The sequence below is a fragment of the Danio rerio genome, chromosome 3 (genome assembly GCF_052040795.2).
Source record: "Danio rerio strain M-AB ecotype USA chromosome 3, GRCz13ab, whole genome shotgun sequence".
Classification (NCBI taxonomy): domain Eukaryota; kingdom Metazoa; phylum Chordata; class Actinopteri; order Cypriniformes; family Danionidae; genus Danio; species Danio rerio.
In genome coordinates, this window is record NC_141023.1 from 4705001 (window position 1) to 4730000 (window position 25000).

General features: G+C 39.7%; 2 protein-coding genes across 3 annotated transcripts in view; both read right to left on the reverse strand.

The window, feature by feature from the left end:
• si:ch211-106h11.1 overlaps positions 1–18976 on the reverse strand; it is a 20963-nt gene extending 1987 nt beyond the window's left edge. The window contains exons 1-7 of the mRNA XM_087243563.1: positions 18850–18976; positions 15257–15805; positions 12991–13293; positions 9599–9849; positions 4885–5262; positions 4331–4677; positions 1–180 (exon numbers count right to left, since the gene is read on the reverse strand). The exon at positions 1–180 is cut by the window's left edge and continues 1704 nt beyond it. Of these exons, the coding sequence (XP_087099689.1) occupies positions 1–180; positions 4331–4677; positions 4885–5262; positions 9599–9849; positions 12991–13293; positions 15257–15802 (2005 nt within the window). The 5' untranslated portion in view covers positions 15803–15805; positions 18850–18976. The remainder of the gene's footprint in view (positions 181–4330; positions 4678–4884; positions 5263–9598; positions 9850–12990; positions 13294–15256; positions 15806–18849) is intronic.
• engl (endoglin, like) overlaps positions 1–25000 on the reverse strand; it is a 449904-nt gene that overhangs the window by 347886 nt on the left and 77018 nt on the right. The window lies entirely within an intron of this gene.

Genomic DNA, 25000 nt, shown 5'->3' on the forward strand with positions numbered 1-25000 from the left:
GTCTGAGGCAGGACAGGCGGCGCAGATGCTGCAGACCAAGCAGCTCCTCTAACGTACGCAGGCTGTTGTGCTGGAGATCCAGAGAGCGCAGGCCGGAGAGAGCCAGCAGAGCTGATGGTAGACGCTCCAGCTGACAGCCCTGCAGATGCAGCTCCGTCAGCCCTGGCACACGCCTCAGACCTGGAGAAGAGGAGTAATCAATTATATGAGTTGATATTGGTTTAATAACACGCCATAACTTATTATAATATACAAATGGTTTTCTGATGTCATTTATTCAATATCGGTTTAAAAACACCACCATAACCCATTTTAATGTACTGATGCTTTTCGGATGTTATTTGTTTGATATCGGTTTAAAAACACCATTATAAATCATAATATACCGATAGTTTCCTGATGTCATTTGTTCAATATCGGTTTAATAACACCACCATAAATCATAATATACTGATTGTTTCTTGATGTCATTTGTTCGATATCGGTGTAATAACACCACCATAAGCCATTATAATGTATTAATGGTTTTTCTAATATCATTTGTTCGATATTGGTTTATTAACACCACCATAAGCAATTCTAATGTACCGATAGTTTCCTGATGTCTTTTGTTCAATATCGGTTTAATAACACCACCATAACCCATTATAATATACTGATGGTTTCTTGATTTCATTTGTTCGATATCGGTTTAATAACACCACCATAAATCATTATAATATACCGATGCTTTCCTGATGTCTTTTGTTCAATATCGGTTTAATAACACCACCGTAACCCATTATAATATACTGATGGTTCTTGATTTCATTTGTTCGATATCGGTTTAATAACACCACCATAAATCATTATAATATACCGATGCTTTCCTGATGTAATTTGTTCAATATCGGTTTAATAACATGCCATAACCTGTTATTTGTACCAATGGTTCTGATGGTTTTTCTGATGTCATTTGTTCGATATCAGTTTAATAACACCACCATAAGCAATTATAATATACCGATGCTTTCCTGATGTAATTTGTTCAATATCGGTTTAATAACATGCCATAACCTGTTATTTGTACCAATGGTTCTGAGGGTTTTTCTGATGTCATTTGTTCGTTATCAGTTTAATAACACCACCATAAGCAATTATAATTTACCGATCGTTTCCTGATCTAATTTGTTCAATATCGGTTTAATAACACCACCATAAATCATTATAATATGCCGATGCTTTCCTGATGTAGTTTGTTTGATATCGGTTTAATAATACCACCATAAATCATTATAATATACCGATGGTTTCCTGATGCTATTTGATTGATATCAGTTTAAAAACACCACCAAAATCCATTATAATATACAGATGGTCTCCTGATGTCATTTGTTCAATATCAGTTTAATAACATGCCATAACCTGTTATATGTACCAATGGTTCTGATGGTTTTTCTGATGTCATTTGTTCGATATCAGTTTAATAACACCACAATAAGCAGTTATAATTTACTGATCGTTTCCTGATCTAATTTGTTCAATATCGGTTTAATAACACCACCATAAACAATTATAATATTCTGATGGTTTTCTGATGTCATTTGTTCGATATCGGTTTAATAACACCACCATATATCATTATAATATGCCGATGCTTTCCTGATGTAGTTTGTTCGATATCGGTTTAATGACACCACCATAAATCATTATAATATACCGATGGTTTATTGATGTCATTAGTTCGATATCGGTTTAAAAACGCCACCAAAATCCATTATAATATACAGATGGTCTCCTGATGTCATTTGTTCCACATCGGTTTAATAACATGCCATAACCGGTTATAATGTTCCAATGGTTCTGATGGTTTTTCTGATGTCATTTGTTCGTTATCAGTTTAATAACACCACCATAAGCAATTATAATTTACCGATCGTTTCCTGATCTAATTTGTTCAATATCGGTTTAATAACACCACCATAAACAATTATAATATTCTGATGGTTTTCTGATGTCATTTGTTCGATATCAGTTTAATAACACCACCATATATCATTATAATATGCCGATGCTTTCCTGATGTAGTTTGTTCGATATCGGTTTAATGACACCACCATAAATCATTATAATATACCGATGGTTTATTGATGTCATTTGTTCGATATCGGTTTAAAAACGCCACCAAAATCCATTATAATATACAGATGGTCTCCTGATGTCATTTGTTCCACATCGGTTTAATAACATGCCATAACCGGTTATAATGTACCAATGGTTCTGATGGTTTTTCTGATGTCATTTGTTCGTTATCAGTTTAATAACACCACCATAAGCAATTATAATTTACCGATCGTTTCCTGATCTAATTTGTTCAATATCGGATTAATAACACCACCATAAACAATTATAATATTCTGATGGTTTTCTGATGTCATTTGTTCGATATCGGTTTAATGACATCACCATAAATCATTATAATATGCCGATGCTTTCCTGATGTAGTTTGTTTGATATCGGTTTAATAATACCACCCTAAATTATTATAATATACCGAAGGTTTCCTGATGTCATTTGTTCGATATCGGTTTAAAAACCCCACCAAAATCCATTATAATATACAGATGGTCTCCTGATGTCATTTGTTCAATATCGGTTTAATAACATGCCATAACCTGTTATATGTACCAATGGCTTTGATGGTTTTTCTGATGTCATTTGTTCGATATCAGTTTAATAACACCACCATAACCCATTATAACATACAGATGGTCTCCTGATGTCATGTGTTGTTCCATATTGGTTTAATAACATGCCATAACCGGTTATAATGTACCAATGGTTCTGATGGTTTTTCTGATGTCATTTGTTCGTTATCAGTTTAATAACACCACCATAAGAAATTATAATTTACCGATCATTTCCTGATCTAATTTGTTCAATATCGGTTAAATAACACCACCATTAACAATTATAATATTCCGATGGTTTTCTGATGTCATTTGTTCGATATCGGTTTAATGACACCACCATATATCATTATAATATACAGATGGTTTTCTGATGTCATTTGTTCGATATCGGTTTAAAAACGCCACCAAAATCCATTATAATATACAGATGGTCTCCTGATGTCATGTGTTCCATATCGGTTTATTAACATGCCATAACCGGTTATAATGTACCAATGGTTCTGATGGTTTTTCTGATGTCATTTGTTTGTTATCAGTTTAATAACACCACAATAAGCAATTATAATTTACCGATCGTTTCCTGATCTAATTTGTTCAATATCGGTTTAATAACACCACTATAAACAATTATAATATTCCAATGGTTTTCTGATGTCAGTTTTTTGATATCGGTTTAAAAACACTACAATAACCATGATAATGTATTGATGGTTTCCTGATGTTATTTGTTCAATATCAGTTTAATAACATTCCATAACTGATTATAATGTACCAATGGTTCTGATAGTTTCTTGATGTCATTTGTTTGAAATCGGTTTAATAACACCACCATGAACCATTATAAAATACTGAGAGTTTCCTGATGTAATTTGTTCATATCGGTTTAATAACACCACCAAAAATCATTATAATATACCGATAGTTTCCTGATGTCATTTGTTCGATATCGGTTTAATAACACAACCATAAGCCATTATAATGCACTAATGGTTTTTCTAATGTCATTAGTTCGATAATGGTTTATTAACACCGCTATAAGCAATTCTAATGTACCGATGGTCTCCTGATGTCATTTGTTCGATATCAGTTTAATAACATGATATAACCTGTTAAAATGTACCAATGGTTCAGATGGTTTTTCAGGATTCATTTGTTTGATATCAGTTTTATAACACCACTATAAGCAATTCTAATATACAGATGGTCTCCTGATGTCATTTGTTCTATATCGATTTAATAACATGCCATAACCGGTTATAATGTACCCATTGTTCTGATGGTCTTTCTGATGTCATTTGTTCGATATTGATTTATTAACACCACCATAACCCATTATAATATGCCATTGGTTTCTTTATTGTATTTTCTATTCAATATCGGTTTAATAACACCCCATAAAAACCCATTATAATGCACTGATGGTTTCCTGATGTCATTAGTTCGATATCGGTTTAATAACACACCATAACCCATTATAACGCACCAATGGTATTCTCATATCATTTGTTCGATATTGGTTTAATAACATGCCATAACTGGTTATAATATACTAATGGTTTTCCAATGTTATTTGTTCAATATCGGTTTAATAACACCACCATAACCTAACCACCATAATCTAACCAAACTGTGAGATCAATGTATGTTCACATCCCTACCTGTAAGAACCAGTAATCTGGTGCCTTCATTATGGATCTCGAGTTTCAGCAGACTCCCGGCCAGTTCGCTCAGTTCTGCTGGAACTTTCTGCAGTGTCCCGCGCAGCACCAGGACGCGGAGGTGCCGCAGCTGTCGGAGACTTCCGAGGGTCCATCCGCGCCCCATCCCGCCCTCGCTGCCCAGCCGCCCCGTCAGCTGGAGCTCCTGAAGGCCCCGCAGAGAGTAAACCCAGCCCGGGATCTCTGAAGCAGTGGTGAAGGTGAGATGCAGGACCTCTAGATGCTCCTGAAGAAACTGCAGCGCTCCAGGATCCACGGATGCAGAGCAGTGGTAAAGGTGAAGCTCTCTGGAGGAACGAGATTAAAGCCTAAAAAGTCAGTTTCAGACAATTGTAAAGCATTATTTGTCTGTTAGTTTGAGCTGAAACGTCATACACACACACACACACACACACACACACACACACACACACACACACACACACATACACTCTAGCGACATCCAAGACTTATTTTACATCTTGTAATAAAACAGGTCCCCTTTAAATCCCCACCTGAGCGCGCTCATGTTGGTAATCTGGGCAGTGAGTTTGGCGTCTGCTATGAGCTCCAGCTTGAGCACCTGCAGCGTGCTGAAGGAGAAGAGCGCGGGCGGCAGGTGAGGGAGAGCCACCAGCTGCAAGACAGAGCGCCCCTGCTGGTCAGAAGAGGTGATGGCACGCAGGCGTTCGGCTCCCCAGCGTCGCTCCACGCTCTCCTGCAGCAGCCGCGTCTCGCTGACCGGTGACAGGAACACGGACAGACGCTGTGCCAGCAGAGGGTCATACTGATCCGCCATGTGAAGGAGGAACGCCAGGTCATTGTGGAGGTCTGGAGCGTCCAGCATTGAGCCTTTCTCACGGAGAGTCTGGAACGAGTACTGCCTTAAAGACCTGAGAAATCATACACACATGTTGATAGGTCGTGGGTTAAATTAGGCTTTCCAGTCTCCATGTTTGGTTTATTATTTCTACTGTATCTGTTCACCTCAGGGAACGGAACCAACCCTTGACTTCAGACAGAGTGATATTTCAAGATGGCGTCACCCTTACTTTAAAAGCTGTAGTAATACATGGGCTGCGTCCGAAACCGCCTACTCAGTAGGTATTGCATTTGAATTTAAACCTACTACTCTGCCATTGGAAAAGTACGTTCTATGTATGAATGGGAGCAGTATGAATGGAATTCGGAAGTACTACATCCGCCATTTTGTCATGGTCACGTGACCTACCTGCATCAGTTGCATCACTTTACTCCCATTCATGAATTCTCTCATTATGCATTATGGGATAGCGCAGCGTGCATGGGATGCGCACTTCAGAATCTCGCCGGATGTAGTAAGTCATCCAGGTACTTCTCGCATACTAATTTTCGAATTCTATGAAATCCGATGTACTGCTCAGTTTGCATACTGATTGTAGTGCACAATATAGTATGGAAGTATGCGGTTTCGGATGCATATATATTTACGATCACCAGTGATCTAACCACCAGAGGTCGCTGGTAAACACTCACACACACATAGTACTACAAATCTGCTTCTAAATGGACTACATATTCAGTCATGCCACACACACACACACCTGCTCCAAGTCTCCACTGATTAGACTCCCACAGCTGATGCTGCTTCTAGACTGATTACTGCACTACATAAACAGCACAGAAGCACTGACTTTTGCTGGGTCTTGTTTATCTGTAGATGACATTAGAACACGTTTTTCCTCGTCTTGTTTCCCCGTGTTTTACCAAGCCTTGTATTCTTGTTCTCACTGCCTGCCGCCTGCCTTTTTGACTTCTTGCTTGTTACCGATAACGATTCTGGACTGCCTACACATATCTGTTTATACCTGTTGACCTTTGCTTGCCTGACGACGAATAAACCTGCATTGTGGATCCAAACTCCAGTTGTTTGTGTCACTCCCCGACGTTACACACACACACACACACATATATATATATATATATATATATATATATATATATATATATATATATATATATATATATTCATGTGGAAATCATTTACAAAAATCAACATGATGCATCTACAACTCCACATTCTGTAGCACGGGGGAGTCTGAATGTTCTAAAACAGTGTACTGTCAGACATGTTGCGAAGATTATGCTCTCTGGTAAAAAAAATTAAATAAAATCTTATTCTTATTTATAATTACTTAATTTCACACAAACACAGCAAAATATTACATTCATCTATGATGAGGAGAGGAGCATGAAGTGAAGTTTCATAAGCTTCTTTCGAGAGGAGCACATGATATGATTGACCGCAGCTTGTCCCTATCGGTGATTTCAGTTTGGACATTGAACCCAATTTTCATTTCCAAACAAAATGCAACACCCCCATGACGTGACTTGCATCTAAACAGTCTCTGGGTCAATGCGTATAAAGATTCTGGACGTCTTCTTGGACACATTTAATGCTTCCAAACAGTTTGCTGCATTTATAAAGCGCCAATGTCTTGAGGTAGTTCGTCAAATCCCACATCGTTTACCTTCTATGTGGGATTTGATTGGCCAGAATACACAGGACTGATTTTTGTAATCCCCACAGACAGGAAAAAATAAGTAATCACTGCAGGTTGAAGGAAAGCAGTGAAGTAAAAGTAGTGATGCAACCACTGTTGCCAACTATTTTTAACAAAAAGGCGGTAAGCCGTTTCCCGAAAAGTCGCTAGATTACATCATGTGTTTATTTGCATATTACTGACGTCATCCCCCAGTTCTGTTTGTTTAACAGCACTTTAGTCAATAAAAGAGGTATTTATATTTGCTCTACGCTTTATACAAGCATGTCTAAATGTATTGCTGTTTGAATACAGTATATCAGTATAGATGTGTAGTGAGTTTGCAGTAATCTCTCAGACGTAATAAACTCAGACAAGTTCTGAAATTGTCTCTAAAATATCTGTGATTGTGAACAAGAAAATAATAAACGGTCAAATTAAATTGTTCAAATGAAGGAGAAGCAGATCGGTTTAACTGTACAAGGGGAATACCTTAACACTGCCGGTGCTAAATCATTTGCCGTCGGTACGCAGAGGGGTGATCTGCTGTCAGGCTGCAGGTGGGAGAGGCTGCTGTACGAGGAGGACTGGGCCGCCTGTCAGCCCTGCTGAAAAATCCAGCTTTAACCAGCCTAGGCTGGTTGGCTGGTTTTAGCTGGTGGACCAGGCTGGTTTTAGAGGGGTTTTGGCCACTTCCAGGCTGGTTTCCAGCCATTTTCCAGCCTGACCAGCTAAGACCAGGCTGAAAATGGCTGGAAACCAGCCTGGAAGTGGTCAAAACCCCTCTAAAACCAGCCTGGTCGACCAGCTAAAACCAGCCAACCAGCCTAGGCTGGTTTAAGCTGGATTTTTCAGCAGGGAGTGCTCTGAGGCGGGGGAGGGGCCGACAGCATCACCCGCAGCTCGTTGAGAAGAGTAGGGACGGTACAGTATGGACAAACCATACTCTATAAAAATCTCCAGTAACAAACTAAAAAGTTGCTAGATTTGTCGCTAATCGCTTTTCTGAAAATTTGTCCCTAGGGGGGTCTGAAAAGTCGCTAAGTTGGCAACACTGGATACAACACTAAAGATGTACTCAAGGGAAAGTTAAAGTACACATATTTAAAACTAAGTAATTTATAATTCCTGAGAAAAAACTACTCAATTACAGTAGTTTGAGTATTTGTAATTAGGCCTTTTACAGTTTCTTATTGCTCTTAAACAAAAAAGTTTGTTCTTGAATTTCGCTTGAAGGTCTTTATTACACTCAGCAGGATCACTTAATACTCACTCATGGATAGTGATGGAAAGTTCGGATCATTTTACTGACTCGGATCTTTGAGTCTCGTTCTTCAAGATGAACGAATCTTTTTTCGAGTCATTTCGTTCATTTGGTTCAATTTGCCAAAATATTATTAAAATGTTACGAATTGCTTCCAAACACATCTACAGCTAGCCCAAAAGGTTGATCACATGACAAATAAGTCATAAATAGAAAACTATAAGAAGGAGAAAATAATAATTCAATGTTGACCTGCTCTTTTGTCTATGAAGGCATTGTTGTCTCTTTGCTCAGCTCACCTCTTCATATCTTCAAATGTCAGGGGTTCATTCACGATACACTGACAGTCACATATAATCTTAATCAATGCACAGTCTGAGCCGATAGGAGCCATGACCGTTCGTTGTTTACGTGACAGAATGACTCAAACCAGAGGAGTAGAGAGAGGAGCTCTTCAATTCTTTTTCCGGCTCTAAACGTGTATGATTGGCCCGTGAGGAACGAGTGACACAGACCCGATAGAGGACTTGAGAGGTGAGCGGTTTAATTCTTTTTCTGGCTCTAAACGCATATGATAGGCTTCTGCCAATGTGATGAAGACTTGAAATTAACGATACTACCTGCACAAATGTGCGCACGCGCGGATGAACGAATCACTCCCTGAGAGGACTCGTAGTTCCCGAGTCATATTGAAGATTCGTTCAAAATGAACGAATCGTTCATGAACAACCCATCACTACTCATGGAGACTACAGACTACAGCAGCGCTGCTCAACCCTGTTCTTGGAGATGCACCTTCCTGCAGAGTTCAGCTCCAACCCTGACCAAACACACCTGAATCAATTAATTAGGAGCTGTACAGCACTTGATAATAGAGTATATCCACACAGACTTTTAATTTACAGTCAGCCAGCCCAATCGCTTCTGGCCAACTGTCTTGCCATTATAAAATCACAATGCTTAAGATCTGATTTCTTTAAAAGTAAGTGATCTTCACTGCCTGATTAATATTTAGACAAGAAGCACTCCATTAAACTTCTTTAAAAGTTGTTCCGCGCCTTGTCTTTCAAATATGAAAATGGATTCTACCGCAGTATTTTCAATGGAGTTTCTGCCCTCGCCTGATGCTACTGACGGCGCTAGCATTGACATGGTCTTTCATCTCGTTTTATGCTTGAACAACTAAATGAATGCTTAAGTCTGTTTAACTGATGGTGTTTTAATTACATTACAACATCGATGCCATAATAGAAACCTTATGAAATAAAAAATAGTCACATTAACTGTTCACCAGAGGTTTATCGGTGGCTGTGCACATAGACCATTGGGTCTGATATGGGTTGCATATGGGCTGAACTCTGCAGGGAGGTAGATCTCCATGAACAGAGTTGGTCACCGCTGGACTACACACTACACAATCCTCTGTTCTGAGGTCAGCCGTACTTGTGTAAGATCCAGAAGAGTGCGTAGATGGCCAGCAGGCCGAACAGAAAGAGCAGCGAGACGTAGGCCTGCATGAGCTGCCGCAGGACAGAGGACAGCGGGTGACTGCACTGGAACTCACTGTAGCCGATCAGAGCGTCCGAGTGCGGCCGGCAGACGTGACTGAAGGAGATGCAGCTCAGCAGAGGAGTGGTGTAGCTCACGATCAGCACAAACTTCAGCACTTTGAACACCGTCTGCGCCGTGTACACCTACAGGAAGAGATGACAGGATTTGGGTGAACTGGACTCGTTCTGTGCCATTTTTAATAGTCCTTTATGACTTTAGTCCCATGGTACACTCTAATGCCTAGTTCAGACTGTGTGATTTAAGCCCCGATTTTGGCTCACCGACAGGTTTTGAGAAATCGCCAACAAATGCCTGAAATCACAGGCAAATCGCTGCTCGTGCACGTGAGTGTCAATCACACAGTATTAACTATCAAAGACGCGATCTGAGAGAATCGCCGATGAGTCGTCAATGCCTGTGAGATATTTGGCGTGCTGAATATCTGGAGCTGTCGGCGATTCAAATCATGCCGTGTGAAATGAGTTTTGACTGAAAATAACATCAGCGATCGCCTACAGCCAATGAGAGAGCGGCATTCACTTGCGAGTGTGTGTGTGTGTGTATACCTGCTGCAAGCCAGCGGGAGGCTGGGGGAGAAGTTAAAAGAGCTCCTTTTAGGTTTATTTGGACCCACGAAATGGAGGAAAAACTAGTGGAGGTTTGACAGGACTCAGGAGCAACCGTGTCTGTTTGACGTTTCATACAGAAAGAAATTCGTTTATTATCAACGTTGAGGAGAAATGGCTAATTCCCTTTAAACCCAGGTGAGCAAATATGAACATGTTCTACCCCATTAAAGGTTTCTTTCTCGTTATGTAGTTAATAACAAAAGATATACGACTTGTTTTTGGCTGTGAGACGTAGTTTGGATGAAGTTGTCGGCGATTCTTCCTATAGTAAAGTCATGCAATGTGAAAGTCCCTGTTGCCGATCCATCTTGCAGTGTAAACAAAGCAGCGACGAAACGCTAGCCCAGATAGTCATGCAGTGTGAAAACATCCGTGACACGACTACTCTGAAAATCATACAGTCTGAACTCGGCATTACCCCGGCTTACACAATTTTTGACAACGAGAAAAAATCAGTCACTTGAGAAAAACTGTTTTTGACACCCTAAAAATGTTAAATTACCAATTCTTAGTTGTGGAAATGTTAGGATTTAGTTTCCAGAACGTTCTTGCAGTGTTTTGATATTTAATTAATTTGTTTTGGAAAGTTCTCCTAACAGAAATCGAAAGTTATTCTAAAAATAAGGGACTGTTATGGGAACACTTTTTCCCAATGCTATATTAAAGGTCCTGTAAATTAAAATAAAGTTAATATATTAGTTAATGTATCTATAAACTAGTGTGCTCTAAATTCCCTTTTCTAATTCCACACAAACACAGCAAAACAAGAGATAAATCCTTGATGAGGAGCCACTCCACCTTTAAAGTCAGCAAAAAAAAAGTTAAGATGGTCTCTTTGTCCCACATTGTGACGTACATCCAATTGAAATGGTCCAGAACTGAGAAATAAAAGGGGAGGACAGTGCATGATTTAGTTTTTTGGTAACTGATTAGCGGTTGTTGCTAGAGCGGATACGTTTGCGGCCGGAAGTTAACCAGAAATATTTATATTATTTATTAAATTTCATATTTGTTGTATTTTAATAACGTCTACCCCCACCCCAACCCTAAACCCAACCGTCACAGTAATGTAAAAACAGTTGTTGTACCGAATATTAGTTATCTTATCTATTAAATTACCCAACAAAATGTATTTTTTAACGCCTTCCCCCAACCCAACCCTAAACCCAACCATCACAATACTGTAAAAATATTAATTATTGTTATACAGTGTCATAAAAAAATGCTGCTTTATTAATGTGCATATCACACTTCCGGCCGGCCGCATATCCGATCTAGACTTTACCCTGATTAGCTGAGTGGGAGATTGGGGCAAATGGACGAAAGCAGGCCAGAAATGAGACATACACTGATAGCCCTACCCTAACTGACTAATACTGCTGCCCTAACTGACTAAAAGCCTCATCAAAAATGACTGATAACTCCACCCACAGGACTGATAGCCCCAACCTAAAAAAGTGATGGCTCAGCTCTAAATGATTGATAGCCACACCCTAAATGACTGACAGCCCCGACCTAAACAACTGATTACCCTGCCCTAAAGGACTTATAGCCCCACCCTAAATGACTGATAGATCCACCCTAAAGGACTGATAGATCCACCCTAAAGGACTGATAGTCCTGCCCTGAAGGACTGACAGCCCTGACCTATACGACTGATAGCCCCCGCCCTAAATGACTGACAGCCGCAATTTAAACAATTGATAGCCCCGCCCTAAAGCAATGACAGCCCTGACGTAAACAGCTGATAGCCCTGCCCTAAAGGACTGATAAACACGCCCTAAACGACTGATTGCCCCACCCTTAAGGACTAGCAGCCCCTAACTAAACAACTGATAGCCCCGCCCTAAAGGATTGAAAGTTACAACCTAATTGACTGATAGCTCCACCCTAAAGGACTGACAGCCTCGCCCTAAAGAATTGACAGCCCCAACTTAAACATCTCATAGCCCCAGCCTAAAGATGAATAGATCCGCCTTAAGGATTGATAGCCACACCCTAAAGGACTGACAGTCTCGACCTAAACGACTGATAGGCCCACCCTAAAGAACTGATAAATCCGCCCTAAAGGACTGATAGCCCTGCCCTAAAAGACTAACAGCCCTGACCAATATGACTGATAGCCACACCCTAAAGGACTGATAGCCCCACCCTAAATGACTGATAGCCCCACCCTAAAGGAATAATAGCCATGCTTTAAAGGTCTGATAGCATCACCCTAAAGGACTCACAGTCCTGCCCTAAAAGTCTGACAGCCCCAACCTAAACAACTGATAGCCCCACCCTAAAGAACTGATAGATCTGCCTTAAAGGACTAATCGTCCTGCCCTAAAGAACGTACAGCCCTGACCTATAATACTGATAGCCCCTGCCCTAAAGCACTGATAGCCACACCCTAAAAGACTGATATCTCCCCCCCCTTCACCCCAAGAAAAACGTATACATCCATTATAACAAGCACTACTATATACATACAAAATTTTTTTTTATTTGATGCCAACTTTAAAAAATATACTTCCACAATTAGCTGCAACTGCACATTTCAAACAGAGATGGCGACAAAGAGGTAAAACATACACACTACAAACTCTTTAATGAGAATATTTATTCAAAATTGAGAGTAATAAAATGTATTAAATTAATTTAATTTGTTACCTTATAGATGACATCTGAACTCTCGCAGTGAGCTCGAAACCTGCGCACTCTCTCAAACAGCGCTCTGGCCTGCTCTCTGTCACTGCGGTCCAGCGTGGCGCCTGGTCTGGAGCGATCCGGACTGACTTGCACCGCATGGACAGGCTCTGTGAGTGAGCGAGTGGAGAACGCTGAGCAATGGGACACTGTGGAGGGACATGGAGACGGCTGTGTGGTTGTGGATGCAGTGTCAATTCCTGCCAGCAGAGGGCTGTCCGTTCCCGAGTCCAAACTCGACTTGCGCATTTTGTACGATGAAGCTACCTAGACATATTCAACAATTCAATATATTGAAATAATGAACATGCACAATATTAGTATAGTGAACACGTCAAAATACAGTGAAGTATTATTTATTCTTTAAAGTTTGCCAGGAAGTGCAAAACAATATTAAAAATTGTGAAACACTTTTACAAAGCTCGCGACAAATTTATATTTTGGAAAACATTTTTACGTGTCATGAGACACAATTACACAGGAAATACTATTTTACCAAGGAGAATAAAAATTTACATTTTAGAAAACGCAAAACACTTTTAAGTCCCGAAACAAATTTACAATTACAGATTCCTTACGGAAAGGGAATGTATTTAAATATACACAATAAAGCAATACGTATTTTAAGGATATTATACCTGTTAAAGTAATCTTTTTTGCAGCTTATATCAACTTTGACCAACACATTTCACAACATTATACTGGAAATATGTTCCCGAGGCTACATTTTTACAAAACCTCAAAAATTTAATTAATTAATTAATTAAAAATTAATTAATTAATTAATTAATTATCTATGACTAGTTTCTGGGTAAAACAAACACAATGGGGCAGTATTAAAATGACAACTTGACAACTGAACGCCACAAAAATACAACCCAGGCTCTATATACATTTCTGATGACTGTTAAATACGTCCTAGCAGCTAGGTTTTCGCGAATCCACCAGAGGCCGCTGTGTACACCTTTTGAGATCTCAAATTTCTCTCGCGAGTGCCATTCGCGCCTGCTGTTCTCACGTAAATGCACCAGAGGTTGCTGTCGACTGACTGACTGACTGACTGACTGACTGACTGACCGATCGACTGAGCCACCCTCCTTCTTCCCTAAAACCAACCAATAGTATTTTCGAAAGCACAGATTGACCCGACCACCCACTTCCCTAAACCCAACAGAAAATTTGAAAAAGCAATCCAGAAAAAGAAAAGCCATCGCCTGATTTTTAACACGTTTTCAGATTTGACCACATTCTCACCATGTTATTAACTTGTCTATTTTATTTTTTGGATTTTGTTTTTGTCCTACTTTCTGGAACCGTTCTTTGCCGGACTTGAACCCCATTGTCACCTCCTCTCTGCGTCTCAAGTCCACCAACGTACATGGTGAGCTAACTGGACAAACTGGTAAGTGCGAAAAGGAACAGCATCAGACCACCACATACCGTTTATTTTAAAAACAAAATGCAGCCATATCTACGTACTTCTGGCTACATAATTTGCGATCTCCAGAAACGGATATAGGGCTAAATTTTCAGAATGAGCCGTACTTGATAGTGATAGAAATCAGGTAAAAAAGCAATGTGAATGTGGTAAAACTACACAGCGGCTATGCACTTTTCTCTTCTTGTTTGCATTTGAAAACACTATTGGTTGGGTTTAAGGAAGGATGCAAGTCAGTCTATTTATGTGATAGGATGTGCCAATTGCATGTATGAGAAATCGCACCCTGCTGAAAAATCCAGCCTAAACCAGCCTAGGCTGGTTGGCTGGTTTTAGCTGGTCGACCAGGCTGGTTTTAGAGGGGTTTTGGCCACTTCCAGGCTGGTTTCCAGCCATTTCCAGCCTGGTCTTAGCTGGTCAGGCTGGGAGATGACCAGTTAAAACCAGCTTGACCAGCCTAGCCAAGCTGGGAGTCCAGCCAAAACCAGCTATATCCAGCTTAAACCAGGCTGGTCAAGCTGGTTTTAGCTGGATTTGGCTGGTCATTTTCCAGCCTACCCAGCTAAGACCAGGCTGGAAATAGCTGGAAACCAGCCTGGAAATGGCCAAAACCCCTCTAAAACCAGCCTGGTCAACCAGCTAAAATCAGCCAACCAGCCTAGGCTGGTTTAAGCTGGATTTTTCAGCAGGGGTAGCCCAGTAACGCATTTGAGATTTACAAAAATGTACACAGCGTCCTCTAGTGGATTTGTCAACACAAGCTGCAACAAATCGATAAAGGCATGAGCCTACCTGAGCTTTAGGTTGCACCACTGGCTCCGCCTCGGAGAAGCGAGTGTCCAGTTTGGCGGTATGCGACAGCGCCCTGGTCGTCCATGGCGATTCACAACATTTGGCAAGAAGTGACAGGAAGTGCTCGATACGAGCGGAAGTGAGCGGGAAGTGGAACCAGAAGCAGCCGCTGGCCAGCAGAACCAGTGTATGGAGCAGCGTGACGTACGGTAGGAAGCGCGAGTACCAGGGCAGCGCTTCATGATAGCAAACCTGGCTAATGTAGCTGTACTGCTGGAAGTCCAGGTTGGTACGTCGCCCCCTTGCGGATGTGCTTGTAAAGGCAGTTTCAGGGATGGGATCAATGGTGGAGGTGTGGTTAGTGGGGAACGAGTGCACAGGAACACACACTACTCCGTCCCGGGACAGCAGGAGAGTCCCGGCGAGGATGGACACCATTAGCATTAGCACTAGCAGGTAGTCCATGAAGACCTCCCACCATGGCTTTAGGAGCTTATAGCTGCCCTGACGCTCGCCACCCGACCACAGCTCAGACAGAGCAAACATCTTCTGTTAGAGAGAGAGACACAACATCACTATTCAACCAGTTGAGCACTTTAACACACACAGCAAGTTATGCAACAAGATAATCTCGCTTGTTATAGCATGAATGTGCACTGAAACACACTATCAATATGCTGTGGTTTTGTTGGTGGTGCTAGGTTGTTACTTTGGTGTTCTGTCCTGTGCTAGTACGTGGCTATGTGGTTGCTAGGGTGTTACAATGTTGCTAGGTTGTGGTTTTGATGTTCTGTTTGGTTGGTAACTCATTGGTGTTAGTGGTGGTAGCATGCATGTGCACAGATAAGTGCCCTTCATAAATAAAAAAAGTGCCCTGATAGCAACCGTCACCCAACCACCTACTCCCCCAAACCCCCACCTACCCTCCAGCCCACTCTTCACTCTTCAACCCCACTCCAAACACAACCCCCCACCTCTTCCATTGCTCTGTGGTTGTTAAGGTGCTCGTGTGTTTCTAGGTTGCTGATTTCACATTCTGTATGACTGTAAGTGCATATGTGGTTGCTAGGGTGTTAGTGTGTTTCTAGGTTGTTAGTTGAATGTTCTGTATGGTTGTGAGTGCAGTGCTATGTGGTTGCCATGGTGTTAGTGTGTTGCTTAGGGTGTAGATTTGACTTTCTGTATGGTTATGAGTGCATTGCTATGTGGTTGCTAGGTTGTCAGTGTGTTGCTAGAGTGTTGATTTGACATTGCTTATGGTTGTGAATACATTGCTTTGTGGTTGCTAGGGTGTTAGTGTGTTGCTAGGTTGCTGATTTAATGTTCTATATGGCTGAACTGCTATGTTGTTGCTAAGGTGCAAGTGTGTTACTATGTTGCTGATTTGACATTCTGTATAGTTATGTGTGCATTGTTATGTGGTTACTAAGGTCCAAGTGTGTTGCTAGGTTGCTGATTTAGCATTTTCATTCTTGTAAGTGCATTGCTAAGTGGTTGCTAAGGTGCAAGTGTGTTGCTAGGTTGCTGATTTGACATTCTGTATGGCTGTGAGTGCGTTATTATGTGGTTGCTAAGGTGCAAGTGTGTTGCTAGGTTGCTGATTTGACATTATCTATGACTGTGAGTGCATATGTGGTTGTTAGGTTGTTAGTGTGTTGCTAGGTTGTTAGATTAATGTTCTCTGTGGTTGTAAGTGCATTGCTATGTGGTTGCTATGTTGTTAGTGTGTTGCTAGGGTGTTGATTTGGCATTCTGTATGGTTGTGAGTGCGTTGCTATGTGGTTGCTAGGTTGTTAATGTGTTGCTAGGGTGTTGATTTGGCAATCTGTATGGTTGTGAGTGCATTGCTATGTGGTTGCTATGGTGTTAATGTGTTGCTTAAGGTGTAGATTTGACATTACTTATGGTTGTGAATACATTGCTTTGTGGTTGCTAGGGTGTTAGTGTGTTGCTAGGTTGCTGATTTGATGTTGTGTATGGTTGTGGGTGAATTGCTATGTTGTTGCTAAGGTCCAAGTGTGTTGCTAGGTTGCTGATTTGACATTCTGTATAGTTATGTGGGCATTGCTATGTGGTTGCTAAGGTCCAAGTGTGTTGCTAGGTTGCTGATTTAGCATTTTTTATAATTGCGAGCGCATTGGTATGTGGTTGCTAAGGTGCAAGTGTGTTGCTATGGTTTGACATTCTCAATGACTGTGAGTGCATATGTGGTTGTTAGTTTGTTAGTGTGTTTCTAGGTTGTTAGATTAATGTTCTGTATGGTTGTGAGTGCATTGCTATGTGGTTGCTAGGATGTTAGTGTGTTGCTAGGGTGTTGATTTGGCATTCTGTATAGTTATGTGTGCATTGCTATGTGGTTGCTAAGGTCCAAGTGTGTTGCTAGGTTGCTGATTTAGCATTTTTTATAATTGCGAGCGCATTGGTATGTGGTTGCTAAGGTGCAAGTGTGTTGCTAGGTTGCTGGTTTGACATTTTTTATGATTGCGAGCGCATTGGTATGTGGTTGCTAAGGTGCAAGTGTGTTGCTAGGTTGCTGATTTGACATTCTCAATGACTGTGAGTGCATATGTGGTTGTTAGGTTGTTAGTGTGTTTCTAGGTTATTATATTAATGTTCTGTATGGTTGTGAGTGCATTGCCATGTGGTTGCTAGGTTTTCAGTGTTTTGCTAGGGTGTTGATTTGGCATTCTGTATGGTTGTGAGTGCATTGCTATGTAGTTGCAAGGTTGTTAGTATGTTGCTAGGGTGTTGATTTGGCATTCTGTATGGTTGTGAGTGCATTGCTAAGTGGTTGCTAGGTTGTCAGTGTGTTGCTAGGGTGTTGATTTGGCATTCTGTATGGCTGTGAGCGGTTTGCTATATGGTGTTAAGGTATTAGTGTGTTCTTATACAGTTGCTTCAATGTGCTTAGTAGATATTTACTTGCTTACTGATAGTATTCCGGCTTCCAGACATGAATCAGTGCTCAGTAAGTTACTTCAAAAAAGTAACTAACTACTAATTACACAATTAAAATTGCATGTAAATAAATGTTCTAATGACTTTATCTGAAAAGCACCTCATATGATCAGTAAGTGACTTAATTACTTTACTAAATGCTAAAAGTCCACATAAATCCCAATGCACAGACAATAGAAATTAAATCAAAGAGTCAGACAAAAATTACTAAAATTAAAACCCGCCATGTATCAAAACAAAACGGTTTCAAATTAACCACTTTTTTTTAACTAATTACACCCAACATCAATATAAATCCATGCCTTTTATGTCTGTATGTCAGTAAAAATAGCGCCTCTAAACTCTCAAGCAACATTAGACTTAATTTGAGGGACAAATCCCCCTTTTATAGCCATAGTACTAGTGACTTCGCAAACATATGTAAAAGAACACCAAGCTATAAGAAGTGTCAGTGTATCCACTATAGTCTAATTAAATGTCACTTAACACAAACTGAACTGTTTTACATCCTCACACTATTAAAGCATTCAAATGCATTTAGGTTTAATTAAATTTAGGTTTCAGCAGAACTCATAAGCAACATATAACTAGTAACACAAATCCTGCACGCAAAAATAAAAAGATAATGTACTCACAGTGCTGAACTGAAAATGCCAAGGTTTTCAACTGCATTCATGCTTGGACAGCCTGACGTACACAGCTCCGGTGCGGGCCGGTTTGCTCAGTGTTTTGGCCCTGGCTGCAGACACACTGGGGCCCCAGAAGCTGCTTTGAAGTCTCCATGGTGACCTAAACACACAAAGGCCGCATTGACATCATGTTACGCCAGAGAGAGGCTGGATTTGTTAGTAATTCCCAACATTAAGCAGCATGAAATAATCAAATGCACTGATTTATTTACTAACTATGCACATGAAAGACTGATCAAAACATTGAAAGAAAAATATAAGAGTGCAATGCAGCGTGAGAGCAGCAGGTGGCGCTAAATACTCAACATGATCAAGTGAGCTTGGTCTGTGTTAAGCCTTTTATTTGACTACTAAAAAAACTTTTGTTTGCGCTTACCGTCAGAGCTACTGCAATGATTTATCACTTGTAAAAACGTATAATGTCAACCAAAAGGGCGCTCTTGGAAAGATAGAAGCTGTTTATTCTGGAAACCCTGCTGTAGTTGTGCAGGAAAGCCCCGTTTCCCCTCAATATTATTATTAGTTCACACATTTGCAGTGCTGGGGATTTACAGTAAGACACTTGTCAGATTGAGACTGCAGTTATTGTCACTCCACGATAACAGCCAAATGATGAAATCCTCTGACAAGTTTGCAAAGGATTTTAAATAAAAGTATATATTTAATATTCATTATTCATAACAATAGAGTTAAATAGATTTTTATAAGAGTTCAAGTTCGTCATTCCAATCTCAAGCTCATAAAATTAAATTATTATATTAAATGTTCACTTAACTCCTGAAGTCCACTATAATCTCAGCTGTTTTGAGCATGTTCAGCTCCTGGTTGTTGTGACTGCACCTGACAGCCAGCTCCTTAACCTTCTGACATGGCAGCAACTCAGTGCATTTAGGTACAGTGCATCCGGGAGTGACGGTGTACAGCCATTTTCAGATCTCTCCAGAGATGTTCTATAGGATTAAGGTGTGGGCTCTGGCTGGGCCTCTCAAGGGCATTCACTGAGTTGTTGTGAAGCCACTCCATTGATATTTTGGCGGTGTGCTTTGGGTCATTGTCCTGCTGGAAGATGAACCGTCGCCCCAGTCTGAGGTCAAGAGCACTCTGAAGCAGGTCTTCATTCAGGATGTGTCTGTACATTGCTGCATTCATATTTCCCTCTATCCTGACTAGTCTTCCAGTTCCTGCTGCTGAAAAACATCCCCACAGCATGATGCTGCCTCCACCATGCTTCACTGTAAGGATGGTGTTAGCCTACTGATGAGTGCTGCCTGTTTTTCTCCAAATGTAAAGTCTGACATTCACTCCAAAAAGTTTAGTCTCATCAGACCAAAGAGTTTGGTTTCTTTTGGTCTGAGAGTCCTTCAGACGCCTTTTGGCAAACTCCAGGTGGGGAGTGTCTTCTGTCTGGCCACTCTACCATACCGGCCTGATTGGTGGATTGCTGCACAGATGGTTGTCCTTCTGCAAGGTTCTCCTCTCTACACAGAAGAACACTGGAGCTCAGACAGAGTGACCATCGGGTTGTTGATCACCTCCCTGACTAGGGCCCTTCTCCCCTGATCATTCAGCTTAGATGGCCAGCCAGCTCTAGGAAGAGTTCCAAACATCTTCCACTTATGGATGATGGAGGCCGCTGCGCTCATTGGAACTTTCAGAGCAGCAGAAATGTTTCTGTAACCTTCCCCAGCCTCGTGCCCACAGGTCTACAGACAATTCCTTTGTCTTCATGCTTGGTTTGTGCTTTGACATGCATTGTCAACCCTGGGGCCATATACAGACAGGTGTATGCCATTTCAGATCATGTCCAATCAGCTGAATTGACCACAGGTGAACTTCACGGCGAATGAAGTTCTGCACAAGACTTTTGGCCAGCGGAGAAATTAAAATGGTCGTGCCCAACTGAGTCTGGTTCTCAAGGTTTTTTTTCTTCACTCCCATCAGGTGAAGTTTTTTTTCCCTCTCCGCTGTCGCCACTGCCTCGCATGGTTCAGGATTGGTGGAGCTACGCATCGATGAATTTGCTCTTCAGTGTTTGAACTCTCAGTAATGATTAAATCACACTGAACTGAGCTAAACTGAACTGAACTGAACTTAAACACTAAAACCTGAACCACACTGTTCCAGTTACTATGACCATTTATGTGAAGCTGCTTTGACACAATCTACATTGTAAAAGCGCTATACAAATAAAGCTGAATTGAATTGAATTGAATTCAATGAAGCTGCTGAAACATTTTAAGAATGACCAGTGGAAACTGAATGTAGCTGAGCTCAAGCTTCACAGCAAATACTGTAAATACTGATGTACATGTGATTTTACAGCTTTTATATATATATATATATATATATATATATATATATATATATATATATATATATATATATATATATATAAATTTGCAACAATTTCAAAACCCCTTTTCCACATTGTCATTATGGGGGATTGTGTGTAAAATGTTAAGGAAATCAATTAATTAAATAAATTTTGGAAAAAGGCTGTAACATAAAAAATGTAGAGAAGGTGAAGCGATATCAATACTTTTCAGATGAACTGCATGTCATACGTGTAATTTGCATATTTATTTTCTATGCATCAGATAAGGGGTTACTTTTGATGTAGACTTTCAGTGACGGACGTGAAATATCTGAGATAATCCAATAATACTGAATAATAACCAGAAGATGCATGGGTTTGTAATGAGATGACAGTAGAGTGATAATTTTACAGCGGTGCATTTTCTCATATTTATTCTCGTTTTACCGTGAGAAATGCTCTGCACAGTGAGCTGCTCGTCCATCTCGAACCCCCTTGGACGTGTGGTTTCACACCTCTCGGGTAAATCTGCCCTGAATAAACACAGGGTGTGTTTGTGTGAATGGAGACACGCCCTCCTGCAGTCCACTGCCACTGTGGCTTTATAAGACGAGCAGGCTAATCTGAAAAAAAGCACAAACCCACCGATTACAGGCAGATTTTGAGAGATATTAAGTTACTTCATTTGCATTCAAAACTGTTACAAGAACAAAACCATTAGCTAACATGATTCTTGCATTGTCATGTAATTAAAAATCACAGATCTCCTTTTTAAATACATATTTTCTATGGGATGCGTTACAATATTAGATTTGTGCATATACGTTAGATCAGTACCAAAGCTAAAACTGGAACTAATCTAATAAAAAGCTTATGATCAAACTCCAAAAATTTGTACGCCTAAAATAATATATTGTGAAAAATGTTAATAAAATTTAAAATATCACCCATTTACCACAAACAATAAACTATATGTGTGTATGCAGTGGTGTGAGGAAGTGTTTGCCCCTTATTGATATATATATATATATATATATATATATATATATATATATATATATATATATATATATATATATATATATATATATATATATATATTTTATTTATTTTTTATTTTTTTGCATGTTTGTCACACTGTAATGTTTCACATCCTCAAACAAATTGAAGTACTATTCATGCGTCAAATAAATGCATCATGCAGTTTTTAAATTAAGGGTTTAATTCATAAAAAGCTTTTATTATAATGTCAAAATTATAGGTGGGCATAGATATTTTTTTAATCTCGATTAATCTCACTGTAATGTTGAAATTAATCTAGATTAATCTAGATTAAAAGGGCTCATTTGAATTCTGCCGAAGGCATTCAGAATATGTGTGCTACCCAAATAACAAGTCTTTGAGAACGGGTTTCTCAAGCCAGGTGGCGCATTAGAGCAGGGGCTTATCTCCTGTTTCCAAAATGCATCACAAACTGCTTGAGGAACTGTTCTACTCTGATAATTGGTGATGTAAATAAATGATGTTCACTAAGATGTACTTGAGTTTACTGTTTATTCAGTTAAACATGAATGTTGAACCGTCGGCCTACATAAGCTTCAAACAGCCATTTTTAATCCGACTAAAGTCATAACTGAACTAAACAGAAATGGAATTAAGACATGTGGAGTATGCAGATATTAGTGGCATTATTACAGTGAACACTGCGATCAAACTATTACCGTCATGTTGGACTAGCGTTAATCAGATTCGCTAGTGAACACATAAAAATCGTCATCATATTGTACTGGATTACACGCCTCAACTTTTGCGCGCCCCCCTTCAATCCAACTATATTTTATAAAAGGCAAGCGATAAAATGTGAAAAATATTTCCATCAATAAATTAAAGATATTTTTTCATAAAGATATCAATATGCTTAAAAAAATACAGTTTCACAGTTCTGAACACAACTGAAATAGTTTGGAGTATAGTAAAAGGTATAATTACATTAAGCATGTTAAGTCGCAAAGAAATGCATCTCATACCACCCCAAATTTCTTCTCAATTTAATTTTCACTTACTAAATGATTATAGCACCTTGACTAGCCTTGCTTTTGGACTTTTTGTACTACATTTGTCAAAACAAAATGATAGACATGGGAGTCCTAAAGGGCAAAAGAACATTGCAACTACTTCTCACATTCAGACTGAGGCAGAAGGTCTGTCTTTGCAAGAACAATTGACTGAAACTGCTAAAAGTGAAATAAAAAAGACTGTCAAATGTTTAGTGTAAAAAAAAAAAAAACAGAAACAAACAGTGTGAAATGTTCGATTTAATTGAAATGTTATAATTTTGTTTGTAGCTAAAATTAAAATAGTTTTGAGCTAAGAAGTTACCAAAAGGCCTGATGAATCAATATGATACATAATAAATTAATAAAAACATGTATATGGTATAAAAAATGGGGGGAGGGGTGGAATGATTTTTTTAATTTGATAAAATACAATATTATACATGTACAAAATGCTAAATAATTTTTTTAACAAAAAATATATACATTATTTGAAACTTTTAATATGGATAATTTCAAAAATAGTTTTGGCACAATGGCGCCCGCCCCTATGCACTGCATATACTGCATACCCCCTTTTTGCGCCACTGAGCTAAGGGATGCTTTGCGTTTAGGTGGTACTTGAGACTGGAAGAACTCCAACAGTAAACTAACTCCGCATTGCACAAGGTGCAAGCAACCTTTGTTTTGTTAAGGTTTGTAGCTATGTAGCTTTGTTTTTTCTTAATAATAAAAATCTCCATTTCAAAACTGTGTTTATGTGTTATCTTTGGCTAATACTTATATTTGTTTGATGATGTGAAACATTAAATCGAGACAACCGTGCAAAAAAATAAGAAATTGGTAAGGGGGCGAATACTTTTTCACGCCACACAAGTCAGAATTACTAGCCCCCCTTTGAGTTTTTTTCTCTTTTTAAATATTTCCCAAATTATATTTAGCAGAGCAAGACAATTTTCACAGTATGTCTGATAAAATTTTCTCTTCTGGAGAAAGTCTTATTTGTTTTATTTTGGCTAGAATAAAAGCAGTTTTTATTTTTTTAAGCGCCATTTTAAGGGCAAAACTATTAGTTCCTTTAGGCTATTTTTTTTAATAGTCTACAGCAGTGGTTCTCAAACTGTGGTACGCGTACCACTAGTGGTACGTGGGCTTCCTCCTAGTGGTACGCGGAGGAATCGCTGAATAATAAAAGAAACATTAACACTTTTAATCCTTTAATGTGTAATATACCATCGATGTGATCAGCATTGGCTGTTTTGTGAAGCGTACGACCACAACGTTGTGCTTAGAGTGTTTGTTTTAGTGCATTGTGTCATAAGCTGCTGAAAATCAGTTTCCGAAGTTTAAGAATTGATTCTGGAGCGTCATTTGACTGACATGAAAAGTAGCCAATCACAGTCGACCTTGTCTAGTTGCGTGAAATGTAAGGGCGGGATAAAGGCTTTCTGTGTTGCAGAGACAGAAAAAACAACTTAAAAACAAATGTTTTGTTGGAATAATGCTTCTCGGATGTTTTCACTATAGAGATGTCTAGCAGAGTAATTAAACCGCGGACATATTTCCTGCCTATTTGATGATCTACAAACACGTTTCGCTCTCCGACAGCCAGTCGACTCGCCTCTGACCTGTCACTCCTCTAAATACATTCTGAATGGCGGCGCGGGAATGGAGGTATTGCGCAATAACTCATTTCTGCAAATGCGGCGAGTGCTTTATTTTAACACTA